The sequence below is a fragment of the Podarcis tiliguerta genome (genome assembly GCF_965153285.1).
Source record: "Podarcis tiliguerta genome assembly, chromosome: 3".
Lineage (NCBI taxonomy): Eukaryota > Metazoa > Chordata > Lepidosauria > Squamata > Lacertidae > Podarcis > Podarcis tiliguerta.
This window is the reverse complement of record NC_139536.1, coordinates 72558209-72577633: the sequence shown is the minus strand read 5'-3', so window position 1 is coordinate 72577633 and position 19425 is coordinate 72558209. Positions and strand designations below refer to the sequence as shown.

General features: G+C 40.5%; 1 protein-coding gene across 4 annotated transcripts in view; it reads left to right on the top strand.

The window, feature by feature from the left end:
* Nucleotides 1-19425, top strand: part of GRIK2 (glutamate ionotropic receptor kainate type subunit 2) — a 432204-nt gene that overhangs the window by 265642 nt on the left and 147137 nt on the right. For all 4 annotated transcript variants that reach the window (XM_083433428.1, XM_083433429.1, XM_083433430.1 and 1 more), the window contains exon 12: nucleotides 17538-17761. In XM_083433428.1, the coding sequence (XP_083289554.1) occupies nucleotides 17538-17761 (224 nt within the window). The remainder of the gene's footprint in view (nucleotides 1-17537; nucleotides 17762-19425) is intronic.

Below are 19425 nucleotides of genomic sequence, written 5' to 3'. Positions count from 1 at the left end.
GGCCATCTTCCAGAATAGATTCCCCATTTTGAGAGCTTCAGACATACTCCATTTGTGCATAAATCCATGAAAGCTCATTGAGGTGTCCCCTGAAATGAATGTGTACACCCACCCATTAAGGATCTCTCACCCTGCCCAGTTTAAGCAGTAACAACGTGTTATATTGCATATTGCTTTTATAATTCCTTGCAAGTTTCAAAAGTGCCTTCTTGTTATGCAGTTACTATTAAAGAAAGTACTCTGTGTGTGTGTGTGTGTGTGTGTGTGTGTGTGTGTACACACACAGAGAGAGGGAGAGAGAGTTACCACCATACTCTTTTGGATTATGGCCCCCAAAGTGCTGAGGCCCAAATTATATTCCATTGTATGGCATGAGCCTATATCTCTTGTATCTTTCCTGTACCTGTTGCATCCTCTTCCATAGCAGAGTCCCACTATTCCCGTTCAGCTTATGCTGACCAAGTGTATCTTACCATTCTTTTCCCTCCTAAAAAAAGACTGAAATAATCAAAACTGATGACCCTTAGTTTAGTCACATTTTGCGGGGGAAGGGGAACTTGAGGAACTTGAGTCTCATTTATGTGTAAATATTTCCCGAGTCAAGGGGAAGTACATCCTGTACAGGTGAGTGAGAGCAGGGTGGCAGTGTGGGCATGGAAGCTGAGGATTAAGCAGGGCTCCCTGTCCACTGTACTGAAATAAAGCTGTTCGTGTTTGACTTTACCTGAAGTGCCATGAGTCTGTTTCTAAAGAAAGGCAGCCCTGCTGGGCAGCAGCACATTCTATACACCTGTTGTCCTTCTTTCTGTCTTGCTCCCATGCACAAGGTTTATTTTCCTCTCTTTCACACAACCAGGAGACAAGGAAATATAGGTCGCCTTAAAGGAGCCTCTCTTTAGTTAAAAGATATATACAACTCAGCTGAAGGGCTAGACTGTGCAACCAATTTCTCACATTGGTGAGCACTTACACAAGTAATCCAATTGATTTATATCTAGCCCTGAAGTGGTTGCTTTAAATCAAGGGATTGATTAATGAAGATGGTCATCAGTATAGCCTTCTGAGCCTCTGTGCCTAGCTAGCAAGCAATCTGTTTCTATTTGTCTCCATTCCAGTTTTCATTTTTTATTTGCCCCTTTTGCTTCCCTATGACATTCCAAAGTGTGTGTGTGTGTGTGTGTGTGTGTGTATACAGACACATTTTCTCATTCTTCAATTAAACAAACTCTTAAGAATTGTAATATATAGTCCAGGAATAATCCTTTTAAATAAAGAGAGTGGGGAGTGCTACCAGATAAGGAGGTTTACCTGAATAATTTATTTTTTAAACTAGTGTTTATGATTATTTATTTTCCTATTGTGTGTAATCTGCATACTTAACTTGTTAGACATTTTAACAGTTGCTATGACAGGACAACATGCACCCACACACCCGCCACTGTATGTTGAGTTTTAGGGTTGTGTTTTAGAAATGGAAAGGTGCAAAGCCTTTCCATTTATTTCTGTCTTGCTGAATTTCTGTCTTGTATCTCGTCTTCAGAATGCTTATATGTGAAAACAAAATAGGATTCCTGCAGTAGGAATGTTTTTACCATTCCCAAATTGTTGTTTTGCATTCCTTTTGAACAGACTAGCTATTGTACTTCATTCCTCATTAAAGAGAACAGACTGTGCTGTTTGACAGGGTCCCCTCTTTTCAGTGTAGAATCTTGCAAAGTAGCTAGGTGAGGTGTTTTGTAAAGGGAATAAAACAATAATATGTTTTGTTTTTAAGATGGAAATCTTTGCCCAAGAGTATCACTGCATTTGTTTTGTTTTTTAAGTTTTATTGAGGCTTTTCATAATAAGAGAGCACTGCATTTGGACAAACCTGGAGAAAACGTGTGTTTGCACAAATATTGAGAGAAATTTAAATCAAAAGTTACAAAGTGGTAAAAAAGAGAATTCCCTAGACGCCAAGACCCAGGTTTGGGGCAAGTACTCTTCGGTGAGAGAACCCCAGCAGAGATTTAAAAACACAAAATATGCGGCAAAATAAAGTGCGGAAATATAAGCTGTTAGGTCTTCAAAATATGCCTTTCTAATTTTTTTCCAAAGTTCCCCTTTTCCCGTACCATAGAGAAAGACCACTTGAGCTTGGAGCAACCAAATCAAGTCTCTTTACACACACAGCTTCTCAGGTCGACTGAAGGAACAAAAGCTTGATTACCTAGTCCCTCCCAAAGTGAGAAAGAGTGACCTAGCTAAGCCTGGCAGGACAGCTTACTCTATGGAATTAACCCCTCCATGCATTTATTAGACTTAAGCATGTTGGTTCTATGAGGCTGGTTATCCCACACAAAGGCTGTTTTTAAAACTTACTGAGAAAAATCACATGGTTTGGAATACTTGCCTCACCCAAACTGGACTCCTATTTGGTTTTTGGTAAATGAGTACTATTTATATAGGTTGCTTGCTTCTTAGGGTGCTCCCATGATTAATTTGAATAGCTGACTTTTTCCAATAGCCTGTCGTTTCGTCCAAGCACAGCATGTGTTGCCTTGACTCTGTCACACCTGCAGGTCTTGTGAAGCCCCTGAGCATTGTCACACATATGCTGGGCAATGTGTCAAGCATTACATTGCTGACTGTACACTCTCTCTGGTAGAGCGGTAATGAGGTGTTCTCTCAGGATGTTATATTCAAGCTGGTTCATTGAAGTAAACATTGGGACATTTGACAAATACATCTGTGCTCATATCAGAGACAAAATGCACTGATCACGACACATCATACATTTTGTTCTCAGAGCAACTTCTATTAAATAAGTTGCAGTTTAGGTAAACAGACAAAATTCCTAATACTCCATCCATTTTCAGTTATGTATGCAGGGACTTTTGTTAATCCTTATGTTGTAATCCTCAGTACTTTGAGTAATTCCTTTGATAGAAAGTACCTTAGTACCTTAAAAAGAAGGAGGTTGCCATTTTGGGTCTATATGATTAAGTTTAAGTGTGTGGTGGCCAACCAACTCCAGGCATTCATAGATAATGCTGATTTCCATTTCTGCCTGAGGTTACATGACCCTAAGACAGAAATGGAAGATGTGAACATGTTGATTCTCATGGCTTTGTCAGCAACCCTCTTAGATGCTTGGAGGAACTGGAAAACAGGGTGGCTACTTTGCACTATTCTAAACTATTGTAGGGACCAATCATCCAACTGTCTGGAATAGGCTGTTGTCACTATTACAATGATAGTGGCAACAATAGACAGGGATAGTGCCTGGAAGCTCTAGTAGGGACTAAGAAGCTAAACCAGTACCCAAATTAAAAACAGAATTGATGGTGGTGACCCATTGAATGAGTGGATGTTTGCCTGCTCTAGACATTTATTTATTTATATTTCTTACCTGCCGTTCACAAGATCCCAGGGCAGGTTACAACAATAAAACAGGCATAACTGTTACAGAGCTATAAATGTGATTTAAATGTGTGGTGTGGATACGATGGGTGTGACCATCATATTGTAAGCTACCTCCTTCCCCGAGCCTTGGAATAGATCAGAATATGATTAGACATAAGTAAGTAGTCAAGTGGAAGGTCTCGATCCACACAGGTTCCTAAAAGTGGAAAAATAGATGCAAGAGGGCTGTTCAGGCTGCATAAAACATTCAAAGCTTTGTGTTATGACCTGTTGAGATAGTATACCTGTGCCTGTACCACTTCAGACTGTAGATTTGGGGGAGGGAGCAAAAAAAATTGAATGTATTTCTAGAACCCTTTCCCTTGACAGCCAGTTTTCTAGATGGTTTTTTTAAAAAGCGAACCCCCCCCCCCCAAAAAAAAGCCCACACCACTCACATGAAAGCCAGGTCTAACTCAGTTCAGGTCTCTCTACAAACTCTTTCAAGGGCATTTAAATGGTTCTGTGAATAGTTGTTACCTGGCACAAGAAGGACAGAGTGAGAGAAATAACTGAAATCTCTAAATTATCAGATGATAAGCTTTTAAAGGCATTTCCAGAGTCCTGTTCAGTATTGTGTTTTCACTTTGTCCTCAGATTTGTGCTTGTTTTTGTGTCTTTATTTTCTTATTTATTTCTTCATTTGTTGTTTGTTTTTAAACATCACAGGGATGTTCTAATTTAGCTCTTCCCTGATTTATGTTTTTAGCCCTTTGAAGACCATCTGTTCAGACTGCATTTTTATTTTGTGGCATACATTTATTTAGCATGTAGATTAAGCATTATTGTTTTATGCCTGAACCATTTCTCTTCACTTAAAGTAATTTCCGTTAATCATTATCAATTACATTTGATTAAGCTTTTTTGGCATACCTCCAGAGCTAGCCTTTCTGGAGCCATACATACGGATTCACAATATTTAATCATATTAGATGCACATAATTTATTTCCTCCCTATTTGTTCAGTCTTGGTCACTGCTTAACAAATAAACATTGGTTAGTACCAACATTGCTTCATATCAAAGTGTACAGGTCACATTCAGAATTCAGCTGAATTCAATGGACTTGTGTTTATTCCATGGTCTACTCAGACTATGCCTAACACTGAATATCACTCTAGGTTAGTGCGCCTTTTTCTTTCTCTTTTGCCCCAGCAGCATAACTGCTAGATTCTCGTGTTTTTATTTTCTTTTTTCAAATGATTACAGCATGCTATCCCTTTTCTGTCCCCTATCCTCTCTCACTCCTCTTGGCCATCTACAAGATAATTTATTGTGAAAATTTGTTATATGCCAGTGGAGACCACTGTGATTTCTGCATTGTTTGGTCTAATTGCTGAACCCATGAGACTTTGCACTAAACGCTCTGACCTTTTTATTTCCAATGCTATTAGCTGTGACCCAAATGAGCACATCAAGCATGACTTCTTTGTTTTGCCCTTATCACCCTGGTTTTGCATCTGACAAGCTGAATCTATCTTCTACTGCAACACTCAGCTATTAAACTTCCTTTAAACAGCGCCAATGTAACTCTAGTGAAAAGTATGTTTTATTTTTGTCTTTGAACTTTTGTGCTTCCTTACTGTTCTCAAAGGCACCCTCAAGTAATCACGACATGTATCAAAACTTGCCGGTTGACACATCAGTACCAACCCAGTGTTTTATCATCAGCTGAAATCCAAATATAGTCCAGTAGCTAGTCACTAGATGCTGTGCAAAGAGGAGGAGCCACACAATGACGATCCTTAGTGTTCTTTCCAAGGAACCATTTGGCCCTCTCCCCCCTTCACCTAAATTATTATTATTATTATTATTTACTAAATGTATATACCTCCCTTCATCTGAAGATCACAGGGCAGTTTGCAACAGATCCTTGACCATCCTGGCTAATAAAAGCAATGGCGATGGGCTCTGCAGGGTGGTGAATACCTTCCCAGGTGAGGGAGCCTTCCCACTGAGGGAGTCTTCCCAGACCCGCTGAAAGAGGCGGTTATCAAACCGCTTCTTAAAAAAACATCTTTAGATGCTGCCAATATGACCAACTATAGCCCAGTCTCAAATATTCCATTCTTAGGCAAGGTGATTGAGTGGGTGGTTGCAGAACAACTCTAGGCACGCCTGGAGGGTGCGAACCATTTGGATCCCTTACAATCGGGATTCAGGCCTCATCATGGGACTGAAACTGCCTGGTTGATGATCTCTGGTGGGCTAGGGACAAAGGTGAGAGCTGTTTCCTAGTTCTGCTGGATCTCTCAGCAGCCTTTAATACAATCAACCATAACATCCTTCTGGACCGTCTAGAGGAGCTGGGAGCTGGGGGCACTGTTATACAGTGGTTCCGCTCCTTCCTCCTGGGCCATGTCCAGAAAGTGGTGGTGGGGGATGAGTGTTCAGATCCCTGGGCCCTCACTTGTGGGGTGCCTCAGGGTTCCGTCCTCTCCCCCATGCTTTTTAGCAACTACATGAAGCCGCTGGGAGAGATCATCAGGGAGTTTGGGCTGGGTGTCCATCAATATGCTGATGATACCCAGCTCTACCTCTCTTTCAAATCAGAACCGATAAAGGTGGTGAAGGTCCTGTGTGAGTGTCTGGAGGCAGCTGGAGGATGGATGGCGGCTAATGGATTGAGTTTGAATCCTGACAAGACAGAAGTACTGTTCTTGGGGGACAGGTGGCGGGCTGGTATGGATGACTCCTTGGTCCTGAATGGGGTAACTGTGCCCCTGAAGGACCAGGTGTGCAACCTGGGAGTCATTTTGGACTCACAGCTGTCCATGGAGGTGCAGGTTAATTCTGTATCCAGGGCAGCTGTCTACCAGCTCCATCTGGTATGCAAGCTGAGACCCTCCCTGCCCATGGACTGTCTCGCCAGAGTGGTGCATGCTATAGTTATCTCCCGCTTGGACTACTCTACGTGGCGCTACCTTTGAAGGTGACCCGGAAGCTACAACTAATCCAGAATGCGGCAGCTAGACTGGTGACTGGGGATGGCTGCTGAGACCATGTAACACTGGTCCTGAAAGACCTACATTGGCTCCCAGTATGTTTCCAAGCACAATTCAAAGTGTTGGTGTTGACCTTTAAAGCCCTAAATGACCTTGGCCCAGTATACCTGAAGGAGCATCTCCATCCCCATTGTTCAACCCGGACACTGAGGTCCAGCACCGAGGGCCTTCTGGCAGTTCCGTCACTGCGAGAAGCTAAGCTACAGGGAACTAGGCAGAGGGCCTTCTCAGTAGTGGTGCCCGCCCTGTGGAATGCCCTCCCATCAGATGTCAAAGAGATAAACAACTACCTGACATTTAGAAGACATCTGAAGGCAGCCCTATTCAGGGAAGTTTTTAATGTATGACATTTTAATGTATTTTTAATCTTTGTTGGAAGCCGCCCAGATGGGTGGGGTACAAATACTATATCATCATCATCATCATCATCATCATCATCATCATCATCATCCTAGGTTAATTGTGTACAATGATTAAGGAAGGACTCCTTGAAGACAGAGGGTCGGGGCACAAGGTTTGAAATATGTACATCCAAACCCAACCGTCGTAAGTAAACTTGTAGTACATAGATGAACACTTAGAATTTTTTAATGCCAGGTACACATTAGCATAAAGTAACAGATAGAAAAACATAATAGAACACCAAACATTTTAAACTTCCCTGTTCATACATTACTATTGATTTGAGCTCCTGAGCTGCAATAAGTGTAACTGTGATAAACATTTAAGCTATCCTCTAAATCACCAAACACTGGGAAGTGTACAGCTCTTAGGATCATTACCAGTCATTCACAAGGCATTTCCAAAATTGCAGCTGTATTTCAAACTGAACTTCAAAGCGTGATGTGCTGCTGGCAAAGGTGCCCACCACATGGCTTTACTCATTGTATTAAGGAAATTGGCACATTGTTCTTTGGCTATTTTTGGAGAACTGATGGATAAATTCTTCAAGTGTGCAAAAACAGCTTCTCCCTAAAGTTACATTGTAAGTGCAATTGCAGAAGAACACATCAAAGTAATTTAAAATGGGTTTGGCTCTTATTCATTGTGAACAGCCATGCATAATGCCAAGTCTGAAAGGTGTGTGTAGCCTTGTTCAGACTGCTTTGCATTACAGTTGAGGCGGGGGCCTTCCCACTGGCCATGCCTCTGGGTGTGTGTCTTTTTGACTGAGACCCTGTCTCAATGGAAGGATGTACATGCCTGCTGCAAGAACTTGTGATGCACACCTTTCTTAGGAGTATCGTTCACAAGTATTAAAGCTATGTGCATAATAAACTGCAGCAACAAAGTGCGTTCAGAGTGCCTGTTCTCAAATACCCAGCCACCCGCATACTCAATTCATATGTATAATAATAGTAACAACAACAACAACAACAACAACAACAACAACAACAACAATAATAATAGGGCCCCGCCCATCTGACTGGGTTGTCGCAGAGACTCTGGGTGGCATATAAAGTATAAACAATTGTGGACTCATTTGCAGTGACCCCCCACCCCAGGGACAAAAGGCCTAGACCTTGTTAGGTGTAACAAACTGTACAATACAATGTTCTGGGATTTGAAAATGGGCCACAACATTTGAAAATGTTATTGATTATAGTTGTAGGTAGGCTTTGGCCCAGGCAGTGGGTGTATATCTATTCTTAGCCTCCAGGTGGAGAGCTGATGCTTGAACACTCTGGTTCATCACTGTCCTATGACCAACAATTGGTCAATTTGAATTCAAGGGGGTGGTGGGCTCCTCAGGAATACAGTGGTACCTTTGGTTGTGAATGCCTCTGGTTGCGCACACTCCAGGTTACGAGCTCTGCTAACCTGGAAGTAGCCACTCCTGGTTGCTCCCTTATCCAAGTCATTTATAAAAATGTTCTGAATATCCAAACATGTATTTACATGTTTTGATAGTTTTTATTTTTTCCAGTGAATGCTGACAGTAGTATTCATTTTTCTCAATATACCACAAAACAAAAAACTCTTAAAGGCATAATCTAAGAAGTCTTTTGGAGCATTTGTGTACTGGGTTTGTTTTGTTTTTAAAAATTGAAATCGTATGCTGGAGGTGCACACTCAGCGGGAGGCGCCATTAGCGAAAGCGTGTCTCATGTTACGAGCGGTTTCCGGTTACGAACAGACCTCTGGAACAGATTCCGTTTGTAACCAGAGATACCACTGTACCATGTTTTCTGGATAGTACCACTGGGTTGGCAGTTTGTTTATTTAGAGAATTCATTTATCCTCTCACCCTCAGTAATACTCTTTCCAGAACAGCTGAAAGAGAAGATACACTGAAAAACTGCAATGTCACACCAGGCTGCATTTACATGTTATGCCATACAGCACTGTATGATCTTTGTTTCGGTTAGATCGATATCAGCTTGTAAACCAATGTTTGGAAAGGATCAGCAAACTAGGATGTTGAATTTATAAAGCTTATCACTGAGCATATGGGAAACAAAAGCAAACGGCTCTAAACTATGATTTGCTTGTTTTAGAGTTGGAAACTCAAGTCCACTAAGATAGGTTCTTTTTAACCTTGCTTAGCACTAAGCATGGTTTGGTGCAAAGTCTGAATTGAGTTTATCACAGCAATGGTAATGAATGACAATTAGAAAATGATGGGTTGTATCTGATGAGGTCAACCTGTTTGCACAACAGAATGCCTCTCTCTCTCTCTCTCTCTCTCTCTCTCTCTCTCCCCCTCCTCCCTTCCCACTCTCCCAAATCTATTCTGAAGTAGATTTTTGGGGAGCACATGGGCAAAGGGGTAGAGGGGGGGCTCCCATGTACAACTGGAAGCCCTTGCATAAACAGCAAGAGTTGTACCCCACACCAGAGTTAAGTACTGCAGACTAATGAATTCACTGTGCAATTGCCTGTATTAGCTGTTGAGTATCCAGTTGCTGTGAGTGGCTATAACTTTAATCTTGTTTCTCATGCAATAAGTACTTGCATCTCTTCAGTGAAGCAATGCATTATTATAGCCATAAAACCAACTGTCTGCAGTTTCCTATTCAGAATTTTCCTTGACAGCCTCCTATTAAAGTGCTGACCTTGGTTACTAACTTGAAGTGGGAAATAATCATATTCTTTTAAGATTCTATTCTTTCTCTTGCAGTATATAATTACTGTGACAAAATGTTATATAAAATCCAGTCGTATTAGATTTAAATTCTGATTTGAAAAAAATGCTAAATGAAATATAATGCCATATGATGCTAACATTACAGGTCCAACATTGCGTACACTGTGCTACTTGGATAATCCGTGCACCATTTGGATCCCCCCCAACACTAATGAAGACAATTAAACTAATGGGAAAATAATTAGAATTTTTAAATAATTTCATAAAAATGTATAATTTTAACTGATTTTCATTGTACTGAGTTTTTGGAACACTGCTTAGAGACAATTATAATTAAGATGTATATAACTTGTAGAAATAAATAAAATAAATACATTATAGTGAGTCACATGTAAGCAAGAGGAGTGATTACTTTTGAAATTCTGAAAACAGATCACAATGCTGCAGGTTGATTAGACATGTTCCCATGTCATCAGTTCAGTCGACTTGTGTGGTCCCCTCTCTAATCATCTGACAAAGAGCAAGTTTAGACTGTCCAAGTCTTCCAAGCTCTGGTATGTCTACAGTAACACACAGCTGTGTAGATAAAGGCTAGTGTGATCTTTAAGGCATTTCCATGATTTTGGCCGCACTTTCCCCAAGTGCCTTCATTTTCCCACATAGAATCATAGAATTGTAGAGTTGGAATGAACCACAAGGGCCATCTAGCCCAAATTCCCTGCATGCAGGAATCTTTTGCCGAACGTGGGGCTCAAACCCACAACTCTAAGATTAAGAGTCATGCTCTACTGACTGAGCTATGAAGTGTTTAGGCCAGCTCACACTAGCCTTTTTCCTGTGTGAGAGGAATGTGTTGGTGTGACTTAGTATCATATTTTTTGTGTCTTCTACAAGAACATAAAAACCTCTGCCTTTCTAGTAATATTCAATGTATTTACATATGAGGGATTTTCACTGAAATGTTTTTAAGTGGAATGGGTATGTCCTATTTCAGCATCTCAATTTTGCGCAGAGTGTTAAAAGAGTTAAAAGTGTTAAAAGAGGCATAATTTTACATTTCCCCCAATTAAAGTGAGGTCAGAGTCTTGTCAGGAAGCAGGTGGGCTTATTTCTGTCCCTATTTTGTCTATGCTGAATCACATCTTAATGATTAGTTTACATTTTGCCATATATTTCAAACGCGAAACTGCCCTCTTGCACCAAGATTCTGGCAGCAAAACCCAGATAATCTCATTCAGCTAGTGGAAACCCATTTGTCTGCTTGCGTCTTTATGTAAAGCAGAAATAAAAACTGCAAGGCAGCAATTTATTTCTGTACAGAAAATGGCATAGTAAAATGGGAGAGAAAACTACTTAGAATGTATTTTGCTGAAATATACGACTTTCACTTCCTTTTTTTATTTCATGCACTGATGTTCAGTTAAGCTACGGTAGATTTAGAGCATAAGCTGCTGTACAAAGCAATACATGCTAAAGATGAGAAGAAGATAACAAATCTGTACTATTGCTTGCTTGAATCATTCATGTCAGCCTGAACAACTAGATAACACACAATCTGTTGGACCAACTTTTATGTACGTGCATGGGGGGGAGGGCTTATTTTTTGTTTCTGTTCTTGTTTCTATTATGTATTTTATGGTTTTTATCATGTATTTTTATGTTGTGACTGCCCTGAGATCTATGGATGAAGTGGGTATACAAATTCTTCTTCTTCTTCTTCATTTTACTCATTTAAGTGAGGCATAGAGAATAATAAAGATATATATATTATTGAGTATTATTAAGTATATGTTTTATTTATTTTTGTTTTGAAAAATCACTAAAAAGCATTTTTTTAAAAAAGAGGGAGAATAATAAATACTCCTTGTCTGAAAAGAAGTCTATGGCTATAGAAATTTGTGACTTCATAGTTTGAGCCAATTAAGTGTTCTTGCTAAAAAGCAACCAGCAAGCACACATATGCATGGTAGATTCTTGTAACAAACTGATCAGAGAGGTCTTTGGATCAGCCCCTGGCGCATGAAAATGTTGACTCATTCTGCAGCTGTTTTTGAGAGATTTCATGCTAAGGTTCATCAGGAAAGAGTTTGATGTTCTCAAAAGTTTAGAAAATCTGCCTTCACACTCAAAGTGATATGGGGTACTTGGCAGCCAGCTTGCAGCTGGGCATCTCTTCCTGGAATAGTCTTGTGAACATGTGATGCCACTGTGAACAACTGCTTTCACTAAATGCTTTCAGGATTAATCTAAAATGGTAAATGTGATTTTCCCTCTGGGTCCTTTAAAATTTACTTATTTTTACTGGGAAGTTTCAGTCACCACTCAACCATTTCAAAGCAATCCTTGCACTCATTGGAATTCAGAAAAGTGAAAATTTCAAATAATAGCTGTGCATTGTGAATTTAATATTAGCTTTAAATGTGTACTGAGTCAAATTTCTCATTCATCCCTTCCAGTTTAGCTTGCAGACTTTGCCTCTATTTTTAACCGGATTGGGAGGCTTCAGCAAACCCAAATTCAAATTAAAAGGGAAAAATGTGTTAATGTGTTTTCTGGGGCTCCACGCAGCTCCATACAATTTTTCATCCTTTGCTGTTTTCTATAATCTGTGCTCTTGATCTCACTGGTGAATATCTGATGCTCATTTCCTCACCATAGCAGTCAACTTTTCCCCTTTTTAAAGGGAAATTCTCTTATTCCGAATAGGATTCCTCGCAAGAAAAGGGAAAAGTTGACAGCTATGTTCCTCACCCATCTCTCCATCCCATCCCATCTCCTCCTATCCAGGTTCTTAGTAAAATGAAATATCTTGTGAAAAGCTAAATTTCAGGAGCATAGGCAAATTCTGGAAATCAATTACTTAGATCCAGATTTCGAAGAAAAGGGCAGTTTCAAACCTTGGCTTTCCATTCCCTGTGCATTTACCCCCCCCCCCCCAAATGCTCCAAAGAATTGGGAAGCTCTCGAGGATGGGAGCTGTTTTAGGTGTGTGGTGTTATTTTAAATGGTATTTATTTTATGTTGTTTTTAGAAGACTGGGGAGAGTGGTGGCTATCTGTGCTGGTACAGATTCTCTTCCTTTTCTTGGAAATCAAACATGATTTGAATGTTCAGTAAAGAAAACCGAGCTCAAACAAATGCACTGCAGCCCACAGGAGTTCTTTGTAAAACAGAAGCCTCACCACCCTGCACTTATCAAAACTATGAGCATTTTGCTAGCTGATAGTAGTGTGATCTGGCCCAGAAACTTTGTCTAGACCAAGATAAACTCTTTATGGAATATAGACTTCTGCAGTTTTCATTTCATTCATTTTTTCTAATATTTATGCTTTTAATATTTGTACATTGCCTGCAACCCAGATAAAATTTAATAAAGCACTTATTAAAAAACACATTCAGGCAAACAAGAGCGCTAGCATACCATGACTACAGGCTAGCATTTGTACTGTAGACTTTAATGCAAGCAAACTAGCAGTGGATATATAAAAGCACGGCCTGTGTCTTTTGTGGCAACAGTTTATCATTAAAAATTTTAAAAGTTAGACAGCTAGCAACTAATTGAAAATACATGGGCGATTAATTAAACTCATGTACATTATGAAAAAGACATGTAAAACATGAAAGGTAAATATAGAGCCAAAACCAAACCAACCTTGTGCTCCAGTTCTGTACTATTTACATATCTGGGGGAAAGTCTAATTGAACTCTATGGAATTGCTTCTGTGTAGGATTGCACTGCTAAACATTCCAAGAAATTATTATAATACTGTGTTCTTCTTCCTGAAGTCAGACTGGGATAGCTCAGTGTCATACAAACTCTTTTCAAATAGGGGAGTTGAATGTGAGATTAACTGGTAACTAAAGCCATGTACATTTTGAATTGCAGTAAATGGAGGTGCCATTAGTTTGATAGGGGCTTGCCTAAGACATGTGCAAATCCTTAAGTGAAGCAATGTTGGACCTGGACATTGTCTGTATAGGAAGCCAATGTTAAGCACAGTGTAATCTGCTGAAAGCTCTTTAGCAGAAAGGCAGGAAAGAAATGTAACAAATAAGTACAGTGTTAAAATCCAATAAGTGCTTCCCTCTGCCTTCATAAGTACATAAACTCTGGGTTGTTCTGTGGAGATATAAGTCACCCTCCAGTTAAAAACAATGCCATTGATTGCACCCTTGGTGAATGCCTGTTGAAACTGTAAGCAGAATGTTGTCTCTACTTCATAAAACAAAAGCTGTTAGGAACAGCAGCTGAGCTTTTAAAACTCGTTTGCTGTGAGGCAGCCCTTGCAGGTGGACAGCCTTTATATTTCCTAAACTACTTTTACTAAAAAACTATATTTGGCGTGCAGCGAAATTTTTCATAGGGGAATAGTTAGGGCCAGAAGTGCCAGCTTGTGAGGGGGATTGGGGAGGGGACTAGCCTAAGGGGGCTAGCCTGGCCCCCTTAGTCCAATGACCGCATGCCACTGATTTTTACTATCTGTTGGGGCCAATAGAAAGCTTTATTTCAAACCTGTTTGTGGGATAGAAATGTCAGGGTATATTCAACAGTTGGGAAAAGAAGGGGGTAATACTGACCCATACCCCATAGCCCAGTGATGGCCACACTTGGCCCCCCAGCTGTTTTGGGACTACAACTCCCATCATCCCTAGCCAACATGACCAGTGGTCAGGGATTATGGAAATTGTAGTCCCCAAACAGCTGGAGGGCCAAGTTTGGCCATCACTGCCATAGCTCCTCTCCAAAAAACCCTGATTGTGGCAAGGAAAGGCATTTTCAGCATGGGAGGGGCACCACTGGAAAGCAAGGGATAATCTTTCCTCCCCAAGAGGCAACTTCCCTCACAAACACCTCTCCTCTGTTATAATTAGGTTTCAAAGAAGCCTCCCATTGAAGCCAATAAACTCTTGCTAAAGCCTGTTTCCAGCATGAGAGCAGGGAGGGGATTAGTTGGTAAGAAGTCACAGGTGTGAGGGCTAGTTAACTATCTCTTTCCAAAAGCCTGCTCCACATTGCAATTAGGCTTAAGGGGGGGGATTCTATTGGCTGGAATGCTTCTTTGAAGCCTCATTGCAGCAGTGGGAGAGGTCTTTACAGGTGCAGGTGTTGTTTTGGTGATCCATGGTTTACAGATATTTCTGGCATGGTCATGGATGAGTCTTTTCTTAGCCTGGTAAGTTTATTGCACTATTTATATTCCCTTTGATGTTCTGTTCATGTTTATTAACAGATTGCAGACTTGGCTTTCCTCTTAGCTGCTTTGTTGAGTTTTCTTTGGGATAGGAATGTGGGTTATAAATACGAAATGAAGTGAAATTTTCCAGTCTAATAGAGACCAGCATAACCAGCCACTTATATGTTGTATGGACAACTCTTTGAGTGGTTTTCTTATATAGAGTTTTCTTTGTGATAGTTGTGATATATGGACTTGCTTAAATATATGCTTTTGTTGGCAGAGGTGAGCACCATAGCTAGCCTCAATACAACCTACTTGCTCCACTGTTGAAGGAGTGACCAGCTCAAAGTTGCCACACTCTACAAGTTAGTTTTTTCAGGCATTGAAAAGTTTTGAAGCTCTTGAAACTTCATAGTTAAATAATATCAGGTTTCCTCTTTTGTTAGTTGGGTGTGGTTTTATGCGTGACTTTGCCCAGTTGTGATACTCATGAACTCTCTGTGAGTTTTAGTTGCAGATTCAGAAATGCATATAAATATGTGGGTTTTGCTTTAAATTTTGATTGTTGTAGTTATTTTTGCATTATAACAGTGTTGGCTGAAAAGCAGCCTGTAAATAAACCTTTATCTACTGTAGCAAGTTCACCAAATATAGGGCTATGGTAAAAGCCTTTTACCCATAATATATTGTTCTATCAAATAGAGTTGAAAGGCTAAAATGCAAAAGATCTCATTTGTTATGGAGATGTAGGTGTTTGCAGAGTGATGACATGACATCTTCATGAGTGTCAACCATAAGCGTGTTTTATTATCTCAGTTGGCTGCTTTGCCCTGTAATTGGAAAGAGAGATACAATAAAAATGTGTGGTGATACACAGAGCTGAAGGTATAATTGTATTTTACATAACTTAGACATTCTCTTTGGAGTAATGATCATCATGTTAATGTTGTGGTTCTCTATGGAGGTTGGAAGTGATGCTCTTAAGCTTGATCCTCTGAACTTTTAATACACCACAAAATCTGTTTAACACAGCAGGGCATATTGCATCTAATAAAAAACAATAAATACGGCAGAAACTATAGTTTGTGGAGGAGTTGTCAAGTTAGCATGGGGGGAAAGCATGGCAAACTTCACCTCTTCAAGTTAGGCAATCAATCTTTGGTCTTCAATATAATGAAATTAAGGTAAAGTATATTAAGCCAGTTGTAGGATTCCCACTCTCCAAATCTGTGTGAAAGGGCCTATTTGTTTGTGTTTGGCTAACCAGCTGATAAACAGAAGCAGTAGTAGCCAGAGTGTGCTACAATTGATGGTAGCGTTCCCTGAGTGGAGTTCTTCTTAGGCCGCTCCAACCAGCAAGATGCAGAAATAAAGAGACTTTGTTTTGCTGATTTCTCCTTCAGTGGCACCTCCTATGATGTTCTCAAAGGTGCCACAAGAATCTTTGTTCTTTTGGGGGAACAGGCTACTTCATACCATGTATGAGAGTTATTTATAAGTTCTTTTAGAGCATGCTGCTCACATGTAAATGTGCTATAGATGAGCTCAGGGAGCATGGACAAATGTGCTCAACTCTTCCCCTTAGTGTTGCTGTGCCTGTAAACCTCAAGGCAATGGAAAGTTGAGCCTGAAGCAGGGAAGCTCCTCTACTTATGGAGGCTTCCTACATGAGTTAGAATGCTGTTTTTTTTAGGGGGATGGGAATAGCAGTGTTGGAGCAGCCCAGAGCTTTAGTGTCTCTACTCTCCCTGGTTGTGTGTAGCATTTACATGCGAGCACTGCATACAAATAGGGCTGTGGAGTCAAACTGAATAACCACTACATTCTGTAACAGGTGTGTTTGCCACCCTAGGGTCCTTTGGAAGGGAGGGCAGGATTAATAATATAATAAATAAATTGAATGAAAATAATTAACCCATTTGAAAATGGAGCGCCTGTGTTTGAGCAACTGTATGGCAGTATCGTCGATGCTTCTGAAGTCAATGACAAACCCTTTTCTTTCAAGAATCAGAAAGGGGGGGGGGGAGTTGATTTGAATACAAAGTTTTTACATTGCTAAGGGGGGAAATGAACATGTTAAACTGAACTTGAAAATCAGACTTCATGACTATGATCCAGAGAGCTCCCCTAAGAATATGAAAGTGCCTCTGCATTCCCAGTGGTAAATTTAGGAGTGGCAACAGAGAGTAACAGCAGTTTCTGACTTTGCTTTTCAAATTGCTTTTGAAACTTGTTAGTATTCGCAACTGCATTTTTTAAAATAAAAAAATCAGGGGGAGTCAAAGATGCCACTATTTAGCACAGATCAAATTGCATGGTTCTCTGTATTCATTGTGGTTCAAGGGTTTAAAATGTGAGCCTAATTCTCTTGTTGCCTGTTGATCAGAACAGGTTAAATGAAATGGAAAATGTTTTAATGCTTAAAATCCATTCAGCCCTCCAGTATATATTTTGAAGGGAAAACCCCACCCCCGCCACCTTCAAATAGAGCATGTTATAAATAAAATATTAAATGGAATTCCACAAGTAGTCACTTCTTTTCAGATTTTTTTTCTCCATATCTTTAATGGTATCTGTAAACACTCAGTGTTCAAAACACTTGGAGGAAGAGTAGCAGTATAAATCAGCTTCTTTACTGGAGGAGGAGGAGCAGAAGCAGAGCTTTAAATTTCAGCTTAATTGGTACCGAGACAGGGCTCTCAAAGTGTATAAGTCTGTGTTTTATTTAATTTGATTGCCTGCTTCTGTCTGCTGCTTTTGACTTATGGCCTATTTCTCTCTCCCTCTCCCTCTCTCCTTCTCTCTTTTCTTCCTTTGCAAACAGAAAGCTGACCTTGCCGTTGCACCACTGGCTATTACGTATGTTCGAGAGACGGTCATCGACTTTTCCAAGCCCTTTATGACTCTCGGAATAAGTATATTGTACCGCAAGCCCAATGGTACAAACCCGGGCGTCTTCTCCTTCCTGAATCCTCTCTCCCCTGATATCTGGATGTATATTCTGCTGGCTTACTTGGGTGTCAGTTGTGTGCTCTTTGTCATAGCCAGGTAACATGTGAAACCTCTTTGTGGTATTTTGGCAATTGTTACCTTTTTCTTCCCCTCAAAAATAATTGTCAAAAGTCACAAATCCTTCCTTACTTTCTTGTTCTCATTTTTTGATATGTAGGGCAGGAATCTCCAACTTTTGGGGGCCAGTGGGCACATTTGGAGTTTTGAAAACTGTCATGGGCACCAGTCACAAAATGGCTAGTGCGGAGAGATCTGGCATTTTAAAAAAGGTGACTATGGAGACTGCCATATCTAAAAGAGCAGAAAAAGAGGAAGACAAAATGATGTAGGCATGTCCCTCAATCGGTGCACTTGTTCACAGAGAAAAGCTTTTTGGAGCACTCCTTGCTTCATAACAGAAGGGAGGGTGGGAGCCTAGTGCAGCATCCAGTGAATTGTGGCAATGCTTAGGGGTGAGTGTTCAGTATAGCTGTGGCTGAATTAGTGGAAAGAGGAACTGCAAAGAATCTCTCGGGCACTGTAGGTATTTGCTGAGGCCTTTTGCAGGCACCGTGGGATAAACGGGTGTGCATTCTGACCTCTGTGGACACCTAAGTAGAGGTCCACTTAGTCCTACAAAGAGCTCACATGATGATCTGCAGGGTCCTACACTCCCATGATGCCTTTCACCTGCTGGTTATGTCACAAAACCCTCTGTAGACTGGTATGCCTACTAACAGATAACTGAATCATACTTGGCATAACATTCAAATGAAATAGATATTCAGATGAATATTGATAAGGATATCAGAAAACTAAAAACAAAACTCTTGACCCTTGTGTGCAGTGTTTGGGTGCTCTAAATCCTGCTCACCCAGCTTCTGCTGGGCCAGCTCTACCCTTTCCATGTGTTGAGGGAAGATCTGAGGAGAGGATCCTATTCTATGTGCATTGTCTTGCCCATGTTTTAGAACCCTGGTCACACTTACAGTGGTGAGGGTGGTGGGATTTAGAATAGGGATGGGGAGCCTTTAACTTGTGGCCCAGCCACAAGGATAAAACAAACAAAACAAAACACTACCTATTCACTGGTTTGATTTAGCCACACCTAAGGATACTTGACGACTTAGGAAGGTTCATTTAGACATTAGTTTGAAAACCTTTATTGTAAACTTAAATATGCAGCAAAAGGTTTTTTTATGTAACAAATTGGTCAGAGTAATGCACATTTGCAGTGATTCTGCTCTGCTGTTCTAAGATTACCAGAGTTGGCTGCTTCCCTCACAACTGTGTTCCTCTGTCTATCTACCTGTCTGTCTGTCTGTCCATCTACCTAGTTCTCCTTTTTTCTTGGCACAGAGTTATCCCTGCAGCCATGATCTGTTTATCTCTGTTCACTGTGGAGATCCACTTAATCCACTTCTTTTATGCCAGAACTGTCATCAGTATTATATATCAGGGATGTCCAACTCCCAATAGACTGTGATCTACTCACAGTATAAAAAGCTGTCAGTGATCTACCCATTGTCGTTGGATGGGCCAAGTTGTTGAGCTTTAAACCACAGTTGTTCAGCTTCCTCCCCCAAAGATCTACCAGGAACACCCCATGATCTTCCAGTAGATCACGATCTACCTGATGGACATGCCTGTTATATATTATTTCCTCGATACTACTGTCTCCATTTTATAAGAGATGGTATTATTCCCGTGGACATTGATGA